Genomic DNA, 19694 nt, shown 5'->3' with positions numbered 1-19694 from the left:
ACAATTCCCACATAAATCACAGTAAGATCTAAGATAAAGATACAAAAATTAATATCAATTGATTAACAACTACAGTGGTACCTCAGGTTAAGAACTTAATTCGTTCTGGAGGTCTGTTCTTAACCTGAAACTGTTCTTAACCTGAAGCACCACTTTAGCTAATGGGGCCTCCTGCTGCTGTGCAATTTCTGTTCTCATCCTGAAGCAAAGTTCTTAACCCGAGGTAATATTTCTGGGTAAGCAGAGTCTGTAACCTGAAGCATCTGTAACCCGAGGTACCACTGTACACAGAACCTTAAAACCAGGGCTACTCCAAATGTTGGTCTCCACTGAGCCAATACTTCTGTAAGATAGAATCTCTCCAAGTCAACCTGCAGTTTCCTTAGCCCAAATTTGACAAATGAAAGCCATTCTGTGATTGTCCTCTCCTTCCAGACACTCAGCTCCCCTCAGCCCTTTACTTGCGGGGCCTCTGGGGCCTCTGCAGATACTTGCAGGCCTTGGAGAAGCATAAGAATTCTTAAGCATAAGGACATAAGGAGAGCCTGCTGCATCAGGCCAGTGGCCCATCTAGTCCAGCATCCTGTTCTCACAGTGGCTGACCAGATGCCTCTTCTGGGAAACCTGCAATCAGGATTCATGTACAAGAGTCCTCTCCCCTTCTGCGGTTTCCCAAAGTTGAAGCATTGCTGCCTCCAATTGTGTTGGCAGAATGTGACCACCCTGGCTAGTGGCCTGGCTCCATTAATATAATAATAATAATAATAATAATAATAATAATAATAATAATAATAATAAATATTTTTTATACCCCACCCATCTGGCTGGGCTTCCCCAGCCACTCTGGGCGGCTTCCCCCCCCCAAAAAAAATTAAAATACTGCAATACATGAAACACTAAAAGCTTCCCTAAACAGGGCTGCCTTCAGATGTCTTCTGAAAGTCTGGTAGTTGTTTTTTTCTTTGACATCTGGTGGGAGGGCGTTCCACAGGGCAGGTGCCACTACCGAGAAGGCCCTCTGCCTGGTTCCCTGTAACTTGGCTTCTTGCAGGGAGGGAACTGCCAGAAGGCCCTCAGCACTGGACCTCAGTGTCCGGGCAGAATGATGGGGGTGGAGACGCTCCTTCAGGTATACTGGGCCAAGGCCGTTTAGGGCTTTAAAGGTCAACACCAACACTTTGAATTGTGCTCGGAAACGTACTGGTAACATCTCTTAAAGCCATCTAGGTTGGTGGCCATCACTGCCTCCTTTGGGAGGGAGTTCCAGAGTTTAATGACATGCTGCATGAAGGACTTTTTCATTGTACCTGAATGTTCTGACACTTGGCTTCATTGGATGTCCACAAGCCATTTACTCCTCCGATTATGGTTAGGTGTTAAGTGGTAAATAGCCAGCATTGTGATCCCCAGTATTACTGATTGATTGAAGGTGGTCCTCTTCATCCTCATTTAATGCACCTGCTGCTTATTTTTCCAGATCTCCTCCACCTTGACACCTCCACTCTAGACTTGCTCTTCCATTATTTGATTGCAATACCTAGTTCATTATTTTTACTATGCACTTGCACATCTGCATATCAGCGCATGCACAGAGCACTTCAAATCCAGACATGCTGTGAAATCCAGGCCTGGGCTGGTTTTACAAAAACTGGACCAGTGGTGTAAGGGATAAGGCATCTGACTATGGACAAGGAGATTGTAGCTTCAACTCCTGTCTGGCTCCATGGTTGAGAGCCAGTGTTGTGTAGTGGTTGGACTAGGGAGAGACCAGGGTTCCAATGTCCCCACTCAGCCATGAAGCCCACTGGGTGGCCTTGGGCCAGTCGGTGCCTCTCAGCCTAGCCTACTTCACAGGGTTGTCTGGGGGATAAAATGTGGAGGGAGGGAAGAAGAGATTGGATTTGATATCCCGCTTTATCACTACCCTAAGAAGTTACACCACAGAGCCTAGGACTAGGCGATCAGAAGGTCAGTGGTTCGAATCCCCGTGACAGGTTGAGCTCCCGTTGCTCGGGCCCTGCTCCTGCCAACCTAGCAGTTCGAAAGCACGTCAAAGTGCAAGTAGATAAATAGTTACCGCTCCGGCGGGAAGGTAAACGGCATTTCTATGCGCTGCTCTGGTTCGCCAGAAGTGGCTTAGTCATGCTGTCTACATGACCTGGAAGCTGTACACTGGCTCCCTCGGCCAATAAAGCGAGATGAGCGCCACAACTCCAGAGTCGGTCACGACTGGACCTAATGATCAGGGGTCCCTTTACCTTTAAGGAGTCTCAAAGCAGCTAACATTCTCCTTTCCCTTCCTCCCCCACAACAAACACTCTGTGAGGTGAGTGAGGCTGAGAGACTTCAGAGAAGTGTGACTAGCCCAAGGTCACCCAGCAGCTGCATGTAGAGCAGTGGAGAGGCGAACCCGGTTCACCAGATTACGAGACTACCGCTCTTAACCACTACACCACACTGGCTCTATGAGGGCCATCTTCAGCTTCTTGGCAAAGAAGGTGGGACAGAAATGCAATAAATAAATAAAAATAAATGCCAGGGGAAGCTCAGGGGGTTCTGCAAATTAGGCCAGCACTTGATCATGGCCCTGTCCCATGACAGAGGCCTGGGGATCCAGCCACTTTGAGCGATGTGTGCTCTTTGTTTGCCAAGGAGACATTCTCAGCAAGTCCCGGCCAAGTCAAATGGTTCCAGAAGGAAAGTACATTCATGTAATGAGTTCATCAAAGAGGAACAACTGGGAGATTTAATTTTGAAATGGAGCCTTTGGAAAGCAGTCTGCGTTTTTCATCTGTTTTTCTTTATACCTTTCTCAAAAGTATTTCAGGAAAGGAACCCAACCAAGTTCTTGGACTCTTCTCCTGGCCTCCTGGCCTCCCTTCAGCATTAATCCCGTTTTCCAGAACCTCAGCCAGGTCCCCCTTCAGCTTTGAAGCCTGGACGGGACCACCTGCCTGCCCCAGGAGTGCTTCAGTGGCAGCTTGGCTTGACTTCTCCATGCCACCACACCCAGGGACTTGGCCCAGGGCTCCCGACTGAGGCACTTGAAAGACGGAAACCTGAGAAGCCCTGGAATGGCTCCAGGAAGGTTTATTCCTGGCAGTTAAAATCTCATCCAATAACTGTGAATTCATTGTGCCTAATGGAAAGAGCGACATCTGGCTTGGATATTACGGAAAGATTACCAGCTGGCCTGTCATGTATTGTGCAAAGAATAACATTTGCCTTGGAGGATGCTACAAGCCAGGAGCAGGACCCGGTGGGGGTGTGTGTGACAAATTTCTCTCCTTGTTGGCAACGAGCTTGTGACGCTTCCTGGGGCAATTGATGCGACCGACTCTGATCCTGGGATCAGGGATGCAGCAGAACCTGAGCACTTAGATACCCACCCAGGGAATGAATCTGTGAAAATGCAACATGTACTATTTCTCCAGATTTACACCAGGGGGTTGATTGATTGATTGATTGATTATACCCCACCTTTTCCCTTGACATGGACCTCAAGGATGCTTATAGATCAAAATAGGTAAAGGGACTCCTGACCATTAGGTCCAGTCGTGACTGACTCTGGGGTTGCAGCGCTCATCTCACTTTACTGGCCGTGGGAGCCGGCATACAGCTTCCGGGTCATGTGGCCAGCAGGACTAAGCCACTTCTGGTGAACCAGAGCAGCGCACGGAAACGCCGTTTACCTTCCCGCTGGAATGGTACCTATTTATCTACTTGCACTTTGACATGCTTTCAAACTGCTAGGTTGGCAGGAGCTGGGACCGAACAACAGGAGCTCACCCCATTGTGGGGATTCGAACTGCCGACCTTCTGATGGGCAAGTCCTAGGCTCTCTGGTTTAACCCACAGTGCCACCTGCGTCCCTTTATAGATCAAAATAAGAACAGCTTAAAAGACAGGGGGGAAATCATTAAAAAACAACAACATTTATACAGAGAGAGAGAGAGAGAGAGAGAGAGAGAGAGAGAGAGAGAGAGAGAGAGAGAGAAGCACAATGCCATCTCCTTCCTTAAAAGAAGTCAGCTCCCAAATGCCTGTTTGGGAAGTCTTCAGCTGCCGGCAAAAGGACAGCAAGGAGGGAGCCAGTCTGGCTTCTCTAGGGAGGGAGTTCCAAAGTCTGGGAGCAGCCACCGAGAAGGCCCTCTCCTGCATCCCCACCAAGCGTGCCTGGGAGAGTGGCAGGACCGAGAGAAGGGACTCTCCCGAAGATCTCAAAACCCGGGCAGGTTCTTATGAGGGAACAGAGTCTTTCAGATAGCCTTGATTTAAGCCATATATAGGGACCAAGCCATATATTCCACCTGGAATATTGCTTATTCTTTGTGTGCTTCCTTTAGCCTGTGGTTAAACAAAGAAATAACTATTCATAATTCTACCCGCCTGCCTGGACAAAGCAGGTCTCAGCCTAGGAGCAAAATAAGAAGAAGCTTCCTTAGTATTTAGGTGGCCTTGTCCTATGCAGGCACTGAACATCTCTTACAAGCGTGATGCCAGAAACCTTATAGCAACTGTATATGGTAGACTCATATTACAGGCTGATATTTACCTCTCAATGGTTCCCAAGCATTTTATTTCCATAAACTCACCCCTGCTGCCCCTACCCTCTAAAAAGGGTTATCCGGAATCGTAGTATTCACGACCGACTAAGAAAGATAAGCAGTGCTCCCAGTGTCTTGCTGGTGCCCAGCCTGGCCCCACGAAGGGGCTGCAAATGAAATGTTGTTGTTGTTGTTTAGTCGTTTAGTCGTGTCCGACTCTTTGTGACCCCATGGACCAGAGCACATCAGGCACTCCTGTCTTCCACTGCCTCCCGCTGTTTGGTCAAACTCATGCTGGTAGCTTTGAGAACACTGTCCAACCATCTCGTCCTCTGTCGTCCCCTTCTCCTTGTGCCCTCCATCTTTCCCAACATCAGGGTCTTTTCCAGGGAGTCTTCTCTTCTCATGAGGTGGCCAAAGTACTGGAGCCTCAGCTTCAGGATCTGTCCTTTCAGTGAGCACTCAGGGCTGATTTCCTTCAGAATGGAGAGGTTTGATCTTCTCGCAGTCCATGGGACTCTCAAGAGTCTCCTCCAGCACCATAATTCAAAAGCATCAATTCTTTGGCGATCAGCCTTCTTTATGATCCAGCTCTCACTTCCACACATCACTACTGGAAAAACCATAGCTTGAACTATACGGACCTTTGTTTGCAAGGTGACGTCTCTGCTTTTTAAACAGCCTCCCCCTTCTCCTGCTGTGGCCACAGCACCTTCCCTGCCCCCACCCTAACCCTCCCTCAAAGTGAAGAAGGGTGAAAACCCATTGATTCTCTTGCTTCATTACCTGCCCAGAACATGCCAGCTTTCCAGCAGGAGATGCCTCAAGACACCAGTGCGCCCAGGCTCCAGCGAGAGGCAGAGAGAACATGTCAAACTCAGCAGCGCATGCCAGGATTTTAGCATTGCCAGCCTGTCCTGTATCGCCGCGAAGATGATGAAATACCTATGAAATGCCAACAGGCTGAATTGCTGGAAGATTTGGGCAGAAGGAGGTGCTTCTTCACCAAACCACGTAGTTAAACTGCTCACTCCACAATACGCGCTATTACATTTACTGGACACATCAAAAGGGGGTTCAGTGTTAACTGGATTAAATAGGGGTGCAAGTTTCTTTCTTGATGGGATGGAGGAAGAGAGAGCTGTGAGGTCAAAGCCAGCGAAATGAAACGCACATAACTTCCCAGACACACAGATTAAAAGGCTTCCTCCAGGCAGGTGTGTGGAATTATGAACGGTTATTTATTGGTTCAAAACCAATAGGCTTTAAATGTAAAGTTCTCCACTTAGGCAGGAATAGCGAGATCCACAAATAGAGAATGTAGGGAGGGGAAACACCTGGTTTGACAGCGGTACATGTGAAAAGGATATAGGCGACCGTGTCTAAACACAGTACGTTTCCGAGCACAATTCAAAGTGTTGGTGCTGACCTTTAAAGCCCTAAACGCCCTCGGCCCATTATCCCTGAAGGAGCGCCTCCACCCCCATCATTCAGCCTGGACACTGAGGTCCAGCTCCGAGGGCCTTCTGGCGGTTCCCTCACTGCAAGAAGTGAGGTTACAGGGAACCAGACATAGGGCCTTCTCGGTAGTGGCGCCCACCCTGTGGAATGCCCTCCCATCAGATGTCAAAGGGATAAACAACTACAGTGGTACCTCAGGTTACATACGCTTCAGGTTACAGACTCCGCTAACCCAGAAATAGTGCTTCAGGTTAAGAACTTTGCTTCAGGATGAGAACAGAAATTGGGCTTCGCGGCGGGGCGGCAGCAGGAGGCCCCATTAGCTAAAGTGGTGCTTCAGGTTAAGAACAGTTTCAGGTTAAGAACAGACCTCCGGAATGAATTAAGTACTTAACCCGAGATACCACTGTACCTGACATTTAGAAGACATCTGAAGGCAGCCCTGTTTAGGGAAGTTTTTAACGTGTGACATGTTTGTTGGAAGCCTCCCAGAGCGGCTGGGAAGGCCCAGCCAGATGGGCAAAGTGCAAATAAATTATTCTTATTCTTATTCTTATTCTTATGAAGAACTTCTTGATGGTATGAGCTGTTCTGCAGTGGACTCACTCGCAAGACGGTGACCTCTCCTTCGTTGGAGGTTTATAAAGATAGGTTGGCTGGCCATCTGTCAGGGATTCCTTAGCTGTGTTTCCTGCACCGCAGGGGGTTGGGCTAGATGGCCTTTGGGGTCCTGTCCAAACCTTGCAGTTCTATGATTCAGTTCTCTGATTCTATGCAGCGAACGAGATGCCACAACGCTGCAAAGCCAATTCAATTTGGCCGCGTGAAGATGTCACTGAGGGTTAACTGAGAGAAAAGACAGCCAGTTGTCAACGAAGGAAGTGCATAATTTCACAAGAAGGACGTGGGGACCAAATGCTAAGAGTGCCTTTTTTTCTTTTTTGCACTGCCAGAAAAATTTATGAAAAGCTGTGAGTCATTTCAGCCCCGCTCTAGTTTCTGTGCTTCCCTGGGTGATGGTCTTCACGCCTCCGTGGTCATCTCGGACATAGATCTTCCTGGCAGCTTTCTCTGCCTTCTCTCGCTCACGGTGTGAGGTCCAGGAAGAGCCACAAAAGAGTTGGAAATATGACTTGTGACATGATGTCCACCTCCTGCAGCCGTTCAGACCCTTGACTGCCTTCATTCTTTATTCTATTTTATTTGCGGACTACAGCCAAAAGTGCAAATGTAACAAATGGGCAAAAAGAGAGAGTCAGAAATGTAAACCGTAAAGCCTGGAAGGACAAAAGTACAAAGATACTAAAATCATAGAATTGTAGAGATGAAAAGGGACCCAAAGAGTCATCTAATTTGAACCTTGCAAAGCAGGAATCATAGTTCAAGATGCAACATAGCTCCAAAGGCATAATAAAGTATTAACTCACAAAAATACTCCTTTTTAAAAAACAAAAAGATTTATAAAAATTAAAGTATTCTTCATCTGTGAGTTCCATCATTACTGAGAATAAAAGGTGGAATCTACACACATATAACAAAACACTGTGATCATGCTTTTTTCTAAAAAAAGGTTTTGAAAAATGTATTGAATTTTGCATAGCTCACTATCGCCACCTAGTGTCACATTTGTACATTGTGCTTTACAACACATTTTAAATGTTTTATTTGCGGCTGTGTAGATGTGTCCAAAGTTTTGTATATGCTTAAATGAGTCAGACATTTGCATATGCTGGTGGCACCGAGTGACCATGTGCCTCCATATTTGTATAAGAAATAAAATCATGCCATATGAACGAACTTTCTTATGGTAAGAGCTGTTCGAAAGTGGAATGGACTCCCTTGGAAAGTGGTGAACTCTCCTTCATTTCAGGTTTTTAATCAGTGGTTGGACATCTGTCAGGGATGCTTTAGCTGTGATTCCTGCATTGTGGGGAATAGGGCTAGACAATTTTTGGGGTCCCTTTCAAATTTGCAATTCTATGATTCTATTATATATAGCAAAAAAAAAAAGGCCAGTCGAACCCTGCCCTTTAGATACTTTGTTTATGAGATACCTTTTCAAGAAGGACCATTTGCAAACCCTCGAATACCAGCAATCCAAATTACGGTGGTGCCTTGGTTCTCAAACGCCTCGCTACTCAAACAACTTGGAACCCAAACACTGCAAACCCGGAAGTAAGTGTTCTGGTTTGTGAACCTTTTTCGGGAGCTGAACATGCCCCGTTTTGAGTGTTACACTGCGGTCTGTCTGTTTTGCTGCTATTTTGCGCTTTTGTTTTTGTGACTGTGTGGAACCCAGTTCAGCTACTGACTGATTGATTGTGTGACTGCAGTATGTCGTTTATTGCTTTCATTTTATGGATCAGTGGTCTTGTTAGATCATGGGTAGGCAAACTAAGGGTCGGGGGCTGGATCCGGCCCAATCGCCTTCTAAATCCGGCCCGCGGACGGTCCGGAAATCAGCATGTTTTTACATGAGTAGAATGTGTCCTTTTATTTAAAATGCATCTCTGGGTTATTTGTGGGGCCAGCCTGGTGTTTTTACATGAGTAGAATGTGTCCTTTTATTTAAAATGCATCTCTGGGTTATTAATGGGGCCTGCCTGGTGTTTTTACATGAGTAGAATGTGTCCTTTTATTTAAAATGCATCTCTGGGTTATTTGTGGGGCATAGGAATTTGTTCATTTTTTTCCAAAATACAGTCCGCCCCCCTACAAGGTCTGAGGGACAGTGGACCTGCCCCCTGCTGAAAAAGTTTGCTGCATTAGATACTAAAATTGACCCCTGCATTAGATAGTAAAATTCTTGTTAAATGGCTGTTTTGGGGGTTGTTTTTAAAAGTCTGGAACGGATTAATTCATTTTGCATTACTTTCTATGGGAAAGTGCGCCTTGGTTTTGGAACAGACTTCCGGAATGGATTAAGTTTGGCAACCAAGGTACCACGGCACTAAGATCTTCCAGGATTTGGCAATACCATAGTTCCCTCCATCTCCTCCCTGACTCTCATAAACAGCTTGCTACTTCCTGAGTAGGGCAGTATTTTAACTTTCCTTCCCCTTTCCTCCCTTGTCTTTGTCACCAGGTCAAGGCTGGCAGATTTCCACACGAATTGCCAAGCCTCTTTCCAGTCACTGACCAGCTGCCCTGGGGACAATTACCAGGCTTGTCTTGGTTCCTACGCAGGCCTAATAGGTGAGTAGCATTAATAGGCTCATCCACACTGAAGCTAACGCTGTGTTGAAACTGCTTGTTGTGTCTTTTATTTTTATTTTTGGCAGTGTCCACATGACATCCCTTTTGTGATACATAGATAGCAGTCAAGTACAACATTCCTAGTTTTCCTAGAGTGGACATGCAAGGGGATGTTTGGTTCAGCCAGTTGGAACGTCCTGTTTCCTCCTGGGCTGGGACAAACTTCCTTTAGCATGTGACTAGAGGTGGACGTGACCTTACCTGTGCAGGTAACAAAAGCACAGGGCATGCAGCCCCCCTTCTTTCTTCTCTTTGCCTTCTCCATTGCAAGACCAGCAGTTTTTTTAGCTAGAAATGCTCTGTTGGCTTTTAGCCAACAAAGAGACTATCTCCATATGGGCTAGTTCCACATGTATATACTCTGTAACTAAGTTTGCCTTCAGGGATCCATCTGTGAACTGAATGTGTGAGTAAACTTCTTTTATATCGTTTACACAAGATTGTGTCATGTCTATTCTTTTTAAGAGGAATATTACAAGGAATCTTATATTGAGAAGCTTAAACAAGCTTGCAACAAGCTAACCTCTGTGTGTTTAAAAGGGGAATGTAAAACTCTGCTAAGTTACAGAACTTGCTAGCGCAAGTTAGGAAGGATATTATTAAACAATATATCCTCTCCTGTCTCCCTGAACATTCCTGCACCTTCCAGCTCTACAGTTGGATTCTATGATCCTCCTCATTAAAATAGCGGTTTGTACTCTCCCCACCCCACTCCCAAATCAGATTTTACTGAACCATGTATAGTCTGGCACAGGAAGAAAATCCAATATAGAATTGCATGTTACCCCATTGTGAATGTACTGAATGGGGCTGGCCCAAGGCATTTTGTCACTTGAGGCAAGATAGAGAAAGGCTTCCATCTGCCTCCCTGCCTCCTCTGCTCCTACCTGAGGCTACTGGAGGTGGGAAGCCCTGGTACACTGAAGGTGGCAAGGAAGAAAAAGGGGATATCTGGATCCGCTCTCCTACCCCAGCTGTCCTCACCAAGGTTGATGGGCAGCCTGGCACCGGAGCACATTGCGTGGGTGGTTTTCCACATGTGGGGTGATGTTTTGGTAGTTGCCCTCCATTGCCACACACGCGAAGCCCAGGGCTAGCACACCGAGAGCCATAGCAGAGTCTAAAATAAAGTCACAGCTTGTGCAGCAGAACAACATTAGGAATGTAGGTTCATGGACCTTTCTTATCCCAATTAGCTGCACACAGCAGCTGACCTCTTTCTGCCCCTCTTGCAATGAAAAGACCATCTGATGGGATGTGATAGCCACCTTCAAATATCTCAAGGGCTGTCACACGGAAGACGGAGCAAGCTTGTTTTCTCCTGCTCTGGAGGGTAGGACTCAAACCAATGGATTCAAGTTACAAGAAAGGAGATTCTGACTGATCATCAGGAAGAACTTTCTGACAGTAGGAGCTGTTTACCAGTGGAATGGATTCCTTCAGGAGGTGGTGGAATCTTCTTCACTGGGCGTTTTAAAGCAGAGCCTGGATGGCCATCTGTTGAGGATGCTTTAGTTGAGGTTCCTGCATTGGAGGGGTTGGACTAGATGACTCTTGGGATCCCTGCAACGCAATTCCACGATTCTATGTTAAGTAAGTTTAAAATGCTCTGCTTGCAGTTGCAAGGTCTCAGTCATGCATTGTTCCATGCAGGGATAATACCGGCAAAATAGTCTTGGGTAGAAAATACAGCCAGAGTCAGACAAGTGGTCTAAGTGTAGAGGTAGCTTAAGCACATGGCAGAAAGGAGGAGGAAACAATCTTTGTTTCCTCTTTGGAGAAGAGCATGACTTAACAGAGTCTATCTAGCAATACAACGTAGTCCTTAACCCCTTAATGTACTAACTAGGAGTCATGCGTAGTTCTGTTTGACTGCAATCTCCCACAATATCATGGTGCAGCCCAGAGCTGGGTCTCTGAGATACACACTGATGCTTAAATTGAACCTTGGGGGTCCAGTACCTGATATGCGCTGGACAAATGGGGCAGGGTTTTGAGAAAGGAATTACAAAGACGGTGGCATTTGCCCATCCCTCTGTGTGTAGGGGGGGGACACGGGTGGTGCTGTGGGTTAAACCACAGAGCCTAGGGCTTGCCGATCAGAAGGTCGGTGCTTCAAATCCCCGCAACAGGGTGAGCTCGGTTGCTCGGTCCCTGCTCCTGCCCACCTAGCAGTTCGAAAGCATGTCAAGTGCAAGTAGATAAATAGGTACCACTCTGGCGGGAAGGTAAACAGCATTTCTGTGCGCTGCTCTGGTTCACCAGAAGCGGCTTAGTCATGCTGGCTACATGACCCAGAAGCTGTACGCCAGCTCCCTCGGCCAATAAAGCGAGATGAGCACCACAACCCCATAGTTGGCCACGACTGGACCTAATTTACTGGACACTTTACTTTTACCTGTGGGTAGGAGGTGGCAGACTCAAGCTTTACCCTCTCCCTTCTTGGACAGGGTTGGATATGACACCCAACTATGTCGACTCCAGCACTGCCAACCTCGTCGTGTCCCCGTCGTGCTCCTGCCGGGGCAGTGGCAACATGGAGGAAGAGTGTGAGAAGTTCCTGAAGGACTTCATGGAAAACCCCTGCCTGCGTAAGTCATTCCGTGGTCCCCAGAGTAGAAGTTGGCCAGAGGGAGGTTAGGGCTGTTCTCAAACATCGTGGAGCCTCATGCATGTGTGTGTGTGTGTGTGTGTGTGTGTGTGAGAGAGAGAGAGAGAGAGAGAGAGAGAGAGAGAGAGAGAGCGCCACATGTAATGGTGGAGAGGGCTATTGATGGCTACTAACCATAATGTGATCAGGCCAGTGGCCCATCGAGTCCACTGTGAGAGCAAGATGCTGGTCTTGATGGGCCATTGGCCTGATCACATTATGGTTAGTAGCCATCAATAGCCCTCTCCACCATTTCATACCATGTGCCACTTTTGAGAAACTCGCAAGCAGGATCTGAGCACAAGAGCAGCTTCCAGCTGTGGAGGCAGAGCTTAGCCTTCATGCATGGCTAGTAGTCCTTGCTAGCCCCCTCCTCCATGAATTTGCCATCCAGTTGGTTGCCGTTACCGTCTCCTGTGGTTACATTCATTATATGGCATTCATGTGTGGCTGCAGAGCACTTGCAGGAAGCAATGGGCAGGTCAGAGAGGGGTGGGTCCCCAACAGGGAAGCCTGACAGGAAAGGGCATGGAGGTGATGTCAAGGAGGAGCTGTCGTTGTTCCTTCAGTAAAGCTGTCTGTTTCCCTCTCCAGGAAATGCCATCCAGGCTTTTGGCAACGGCACGGACCGGCCTCTCCCGCCGATTCAACACATCACCTTGCCGCCCAAGATGGAGACATCAACATATGACGCCAATGACAGCAACACCATCTACGACACAGGTGTGACCACCACTTCAGCCTCCATCCAGGTAAGTCCTATGAGAAGGCATCCCTGCATCCCTTCATGGTGACTCAAGAGCACAGGTTTGCTTAGCAGGTGTGCTGGTCTTGTGGGTAACCCAAGAGGCGAGGTCCAAGTCCAGTCCGAGGTCAAAGGTGCAACGTGGAGGCAGTCCATAGTAGCTGAAGCTGGGTGCAGGGCAGGGAGCCGGGTGAAGTCAGGAACAGGCTTGCAAGCAGGGAGCCAGGGCGGGTCAGGAGCTCAGGCAGAAAAGCAGGACAGGGTTCAGGCAGGAACTAGCAACCAACTATGTTGCTCCCGCAACTTGGGACTGGGGCTGGATGGCTTTTATCTGCCCTGAGGCATAGGGCGGCCCCGATCCTCTGGTGACTCGCCTCTCTTTGCCTGGAGGCGAGCACTCCTCCTGCGGGAACTTAGTTCCCTCCGCCTCTCTGCCCTGAGCCTCTGCAGCTCAGGAGAGGCTGGAGGGTTACCGGACCCAGAGGCAACCTCAGCTTCCTCTGATGGGGCTGAGAGTGGAGCACCTGTAGGCAATGGGTCCTCCATCACCTCAGGAGCCAGAGCGGACTCAGCTGATGCCTGCACCTGAGGACCCAGCACAGGTGAGGACCCTTCAGGCTCATGCCCCAGCCCCGGCTCAGCTGGTTCTGGAAGCAGGGACTCCTGTGCAGGCTGGGATCCCTCAGGTTCAGCATCCGAGTCCAAATCCCAGGCCATCACAGCAGGTCACAGAGTGTGGAGTCTGAAAGGCCCAGCCTTCCTTCTTCAGAGGAACTTTCTTCAACTTTCCATTCATTTTCTTGTTGCTTGTGTAAGTTTTAGCTCCAAAAAGCAGCTGATAAAGGGGGTCAGTTCACGGAAGGTGACAGTGGGGGGCACAGGGAGGCAGAGCAGACACACTCATGGTCAGTCTGCCTCCGATGAGGGTCATTTGAGCACCTGAAGGACTTGGAGATGTTTAACCTGGAGAAGAGAAGACTGAGAGATGAGATGACAGCCACCTTCAAATATCTAAAGGGCTGCCACATGGAAGATGGAGCAAGCTTGTTTTCTCCTGCTCAAGAGCCTAGGAGCCAATGGATTCAAAAGACAAGAGGTTCTAACTAAACATTAGGAAGAGTTTTCTGAGGGTAAGAGCTGTTCAACCGTGGAACTGATGCCCTCGGAAGGTAGTGGATTCTCCTTCAATGGAGGTTTTGTTTTTGTTAAAAAAATGATCTTCATGGGGGGGGGGGCGGTTAAGTGGAGGTTGGATGGCCATCTGTCATGGATGCTTTAGTTGAGATTCCTGCATTGCTGGGAGCGGGACTAGATGACCTTTGGGTCTCTTCCAACTCTACAATTTTATAATTACCGTATATACTCAAGTATAAGCCAACTTTTTCAGTACTTTTTTTATGCTGAAAAAGCCCCCCTTTGCTTATACTCGAGTGAGGCAGGCAGCGGTGGCAGAGGGACAAGCAGCCCAAAAGGGCTGCTTTGGGGCTGCTCGTTCCTCCTCCGCCACTGCCGCCACCACCAGGTTTGTGGTGTGGTGAACCGGCTTATACTCGAGTCAATAAGTTTTCCCAGTTTTTTGTGCTAAAATAAGGTGCCTCGGCTTATATTTAGGTTGGCTTATACTGAAGTATCTTGGGAGAAAAGCAATGGCAAACCTAGACAGCATCTTAAAAAGCAGAGACATCACCTTGCCAACGAAGGTCTGTATAGTTAAAGCTATGGTTTTCCCAGTAGTGATGTATGGAAGTGAGAGCTGGACCATAAAGAAGGCTGATCAACGAAGAATTGATGCTTTTGAATTATGGTGCTGGAGGAGACTCTTGAGAGTCCCATAGACTGCAAGAAGATCAAACCTATCCATTCCTAAGGAAATCAGCCCTGAGTACTCACTGGAAGGACAGATCGTGAAGCTGAGGCTCCAATACTTTGGCCTCCTCATGAGAAGAGAAGACTCCCAGGAAAAGAACCTGATGTTGGGAAAGATGGAGGGCACAAGGAGAAGGGGATGACAGAGGACGAGATGGTTGGACAGTGTTCTCGAAGCTACCAGCATGAGTTTGACTAAACTGCGGGAGGCAGTGGAAGACAGGAGTGCCTGGCGTGCTCTGGTCCATGGGGTCACGAAGAGTCGGACATGACTAAACAACTAAACAACAACAACATACTCAAGTATATATGGTATATGACCTGGGAAGGTGATGGACTCTCCTTCATCAGAGGTTTCTGAATAGATACTGGGTGGGCATCGGTCAGAGTGTCTTTACCTATGATTTCTGCATCGCAAAGGGCTAGACTACATGAACCTTGGTCTCCCTTCCTACATGACAGTTCTGATTCTGTGATTTAAGCCATGCTTGGACAAGACCTGAGGGAGCAGCAGGAGGCCTTGCCACATGGCCGTTTCAGTGAGCCCCTCGCCAAAGAGCGCATTCCCATGTGCGTGGAGACACAATGCCTGCTTGCACCCCCAGCCCACCTGCGAGACAACTCTCTGCTGAAGCCCTTCCTCCTCTCCCGGGGGTCTTGTTGGCCATTTGGGTCCCCTCCTCAGCTCGGCGAGCAGATGCAAAAGGCAGCAATGTCACCCTTGGGCAGCCTCTAATTAGATCCGGCATGCCTGAGAAATTACATCTTTTGCTTCTCGTTACCGCCGCATGAGACAATCAGTGGCTCAATTTCATGCTAGAGTTGCATCGCATCAGAGGCCCGGTGCTCCGTTTGCGGGCACCTCTACTCGCGACAGAACCTCTCCCCCCCCCCCACGGCAAGTGGGGGATAGGACAGAACGTTTTCCTCTCCATTAGCACATCCTCGGCCCCATTGACTGATTCGCTGCCTGCCCTGGAACAAGGGACATTCATTACCCAAGCCTGGGGTCAAATCTGGACAACCTTTGTTACATCTTGCTCAGGCAAACAAAAAAGTCTTTTGGTGCGGTAGTTGACAAAGACCAGTTCCAAACTGTACAACCCCCCTTTCCCCCTCCAAAGACCTAGAGTTCCCTAGAGAGCCAGTGTGGTGTAGTGGTTAAGAGCGGTGGACTCGTAAGCTGGTGAACCGGGTTCGCTTCCCCGCTCCTCCACATGCAGCTGCTGGGTGACCTTGGGCTAGTCACACTTCTCTGAAGTCTCTCAGCCCCACTCACCTCACAGAGTCTTTGTTGTGGGGGAGGAAGGGAAAGGAGAATGTTAGCCGCTTTGAGACTCCTGAAGGGGAGTGAAAGGCGGGATATCAAATCCAATCTCCTCCTCCTCCTCCTCTTCTTCTTCTTCTCCTTCTTCTTCTTCTCTAGAATTTGTCTGGAGGTTTAGACTTGGTGGCTCAGTCGGTAGAGCATGAGACTCTTAATCTCAGGGACAACAATTCTAAAGTTCTAGGGTGTGTACCCCATAATATGCACTCAGTGCTGGATGCAGGTGCCCTTTTTGGGGTGGCTTAGTGAAATATCCTCAGAGCCGAGAGTGGATTTCATGCTCTTTATTCAGCTCATAGTGGTGAGGAGGAATGGAAGTTCCCCCAGAATGTCTGCTTTATATACATTATTTACACAATGGGCCCCACATGATTGGCTAATTCCGGGATTCTCCTGTAGGCAAATCAGGTTGCGGATTCACTTCCACCTGGAGCTGGATTGGGTGGCTCCTGTGGACCAATCAGACTGCTGCATTCTGAATCCTATTGTTCTAGGACCAATCAGACTGCTGCATTTTGGATCCTATTCAACTCAGTACACAACACTTAGAAGCCTTTGTACACCAATATAGATATCCTCTGTTTATCAGTATATCAGCGGAGCAGTTTCCATCCCTTCTCTTCCAAAACTGTGAATATTTATTTCAAAAAATTTATGCACTGCCTGATTGTTAAAAGAAAAGAAGAAACCACACACCTCAAAATGGTGTACAAAAAAAGCAAACAAATTATCACTAAGAAAAATAACAAGAATAATTGAAAATTTCAAATGCTACTGGGTCAAGTTCAAGGTGTTCGATTAGTATCCAAAGCCCTTAATAACTTGGGACCAGTCTACCTGCGAGGTCACCTAGCCCATATGCACCCACTTGGCTGCTTCTATCAGTGGAAATACAGTGGTACCTCGGGTTAAGTACTTAATTCGTTCCGGAGGTCCGTACTTAACCTGAAACTGTTCTTAACCTGAAGCACCACTTTAGCTAATGGGGCCTCCTGCTGCTGCCGTGCCGCCGGAGCACGATTTCTGTTCTCATCCTGAAGCAAAGTTCTTAACCCGAGGTACTATTTCTAGGTTAGCTGAGTCTGTAACCTGAAGCGTATGTAACCTGAAGCATATGTAACCCAAGGTACCACTGTACCACGATTACAGGTGTCGCATAAGAGCCATACTGCTTTCATTAGTATCATAGAATTGTATTGCTGGAGGGCACCACAAGAGCCATCTAGTCCAACCCTCTGCAATGCAGGAATCGAACTCGCTCTTTGAGTGTGGCATCTTTTCGGCAAACCGCTTTGAGATTTTTATTTTATTTTATTTTATTATTTTATTTTATTTTATTTTATTTTATTTTATTTATTATTTTATTATTTTATTTTATTTTATTTTATTTTATTTTATTTTTACAAACCAGCGGTGTATAAACATTAGGAGACAAATATGCTAAATAAGCAAATTAATAATATTAAGCGTGGGGGCCCTTCATCAGCTAGATGATTTGCTCTCATACAGTCTTTTTATTCTATCCTAATACCAGCTTCCCACTCCCAAGACACAGGCAAACTTTGGTAATATTTTGTAATATGGCGCCCTTGCAAGGCCAAAATTTGACACACCCAAATGGACCTTCTCAGTGATGGATCTTCTCAATTTTGCACCCCTTCGGCTTGGCACGCCGTGTAGCAGAACCGCTGTCCGAGATCTAGACATTTATGAAGAAGCAGCAATGTTGGTGCAATGAAATCTCTTCTCTTTTTCTCTTCTCTCCCCCCTCATTAAAAAAAGGAAAGGGCAGGAGGCTCCCAGGGAGCTAAACGTGGGGGCCCTTCTTGTTTCCCCTCCAAATCTCTTCTGGCAGTTGGAGTGTCAAGAAATGCATGTAAAGAGGCGAAATATTTAAGCAAACAGATAGCATCCAAGCCTCCCGCCTCCCCAGCTGAGTAATTGCCGGCTTGTGATGAGCATGAGAATTTGTCCATTGCCCTTGGGCCGCTGCCTCACAAGGACATCAAGCCCCGGAGTTCAGCGCGCACAGATCCCGGGGGCCCAGGCATGGGTGTCACAGGGTGGCCCCTGTGAGGGTGAGGGGGCAAGCTGAGTCTGCAGGCAGGGCACCCATGGAAGAGCACCATTGCAGACCTTTGAGAAAGGAATGGTCTTTGGGAGTCCAGATGTGTTAGATGTGGGAATTTTGTGAGGATATATTGATTACAGTCATACCTCAGGTTACAGACGCTTTGGGTTGCGCGATTTTGGGTTGTGCACCGCACCAAACCCAAAAGTAGCGGAATGGGTTACTTCTGGGTTTTGGCGCTTGTGCATGCGCAGAAGCACAAAATCATGCTTTGTGCATGCGCAGAAGCACCTAATAGCGACCCACGCGTGCACAGATGCGGCACTGCGGGTTACGAACGCTGCCGGTTGTGAATGTGCTTCCCACACGGATCACATTCGCAACCTGAGTGTCTACTGCAAATATTATCCTTCCTAACTCATGCTAGTGAGTTTATTCATACAGCAGAGTACATCCCCCCATTTACACAGCAGGAAACTACTTGCAGATTCGTGAGAGTCTCATAAGTTCTATTATTCCTGGTAAAGATCCCTTTGAATCCTCATAAAAGAATAAAGACACAACAGTCTTGTTCATAAGTAACAATAAGAAGTTTACTCATGATCAGAGCACAGTGTGGTCCCTGAAGGTAGGCTTTAGGCAAAAAGAGGGAGATGGCTGAGTGACTGGACCTTTTGTTAGGTCTGGAAGGGTCATGCCCACCTACCTGGTCACATGCAAAAGGAAGGATGCTCCAGACCAGATGTAACTGGAAGTTCAACTGGCTGGACCAACATTCCCCTGCATGTTCACTCTAGGCAAACAGGAAATGTTGTACTTGACTGCTCCAGAGGATTACTTCCCACATTAGAGATGGACAGGTATCTCCCCCCTTGGCTCTGCATACTGGGAATTCTGGGTAGTAAAGGTAAAGGAACCCCTGACCATTAGGTCCAGTTGTGGCCGATTCTGGGGTTGTGGCGCTCATCTCGCTTTATTGGCTGAGGGAGCCGGCGTACAGCTTCCAAGTCATGTGGCCAGCATGACTAAGCAGCTTCTGGCGAACCAGAACAGCGCACAGAAACACCGTTTACCTTTCCGCCGAAGCGATATCTATTTACCTACTTGCACTTTGACGTGCTTTCGAACTGCTAGGTTGGCAGGAGCTGGGACCGAGCAATGGGAGCTCACCCCATCGCGGGGATTCGAACCGCCGACCTTCTGATCGGCAAGTCCTAGGCTCTGTGGTTTAACCCACAGTGCCACCCGCGTCCCTCTGGGACCAGGGTTCAAATCCCCACTTGACCATCATTCGCTCATCATTCATTTGTAATTTTATTTGTATGCCACTTTTCCACTCAAAAAAATAAGGCCAAAGCGGCTTACAAGCAAGAAGGCATTTCAAAAGCAAAGAGTGCAAAAACGTTTTCCTAACATTTCAGTACTATAAATGTAACAAGATCAGAGATTGCCATCTGTCATGGGTGTTTTAGTTGAGATTCTTGCAGTGCAGGGGGTTGGACTAGATGACCCTCCGGGATCCATTCCAACTCTACAATTCTATGAGTACATTAACAAAATCCAACAGCAAAACTAAGTTGGGAGCTTGGCAGTTTCATGACACCCACTGGGTGACCTTGAGGCATTCACTGCCTCTCAGCCTGACCTCTCTCCTAGGCTTGTCATGGGGGTTAAAGGAGGAGGGGGCGAAAGAACCTTGCATGCCCCTTCAAGCTCCTTGGAGAAAAAAAGTGGGATAAAAATGTAATCAATAAGTAATAATACATAGTAAA

The 19694-nt window shown here is 47.7% G+C and overlaps 1 protein-coding gene across 1 annotated transcript in view; it reads left to right on the top strand.

Moving 5' to 3' along the window:
• GFRA2 (GDNF family receptor alpha 2) overlaps nt 1-19694 on the top strand; it is an 83751-nt gene that overhangs the window by 59109 nt on the left and 4948 nt on the right. The window contains 3 exon segments of the mRNA XM_053401325.1: nt 9094-9203; nt 11714-11854; nt 12508-12665. Of these exon segments, the coding sequence (XP_053257300.1) occupies nt 9094-9203; nt 11714-11854; nt 12508-12665 (409 nt within the window).

This window comes from Podarcis raffonei, chromosome 8 (assembly GCF_027172205.1).
Source record: "Podarcis raffonei isolate rPodRaf1 chromosome 8, rPodRaf1.pri, whole genome shotgun sequence".
NCBI lineage: Eukaryota > Metazoa > Chordata > Lepidosauria > Squamata > Lacertidae > Podarcis > Podarcis raffonei.
This window is presented reverse-complemented; position numbering and strand designations above follow the sequence as displayed.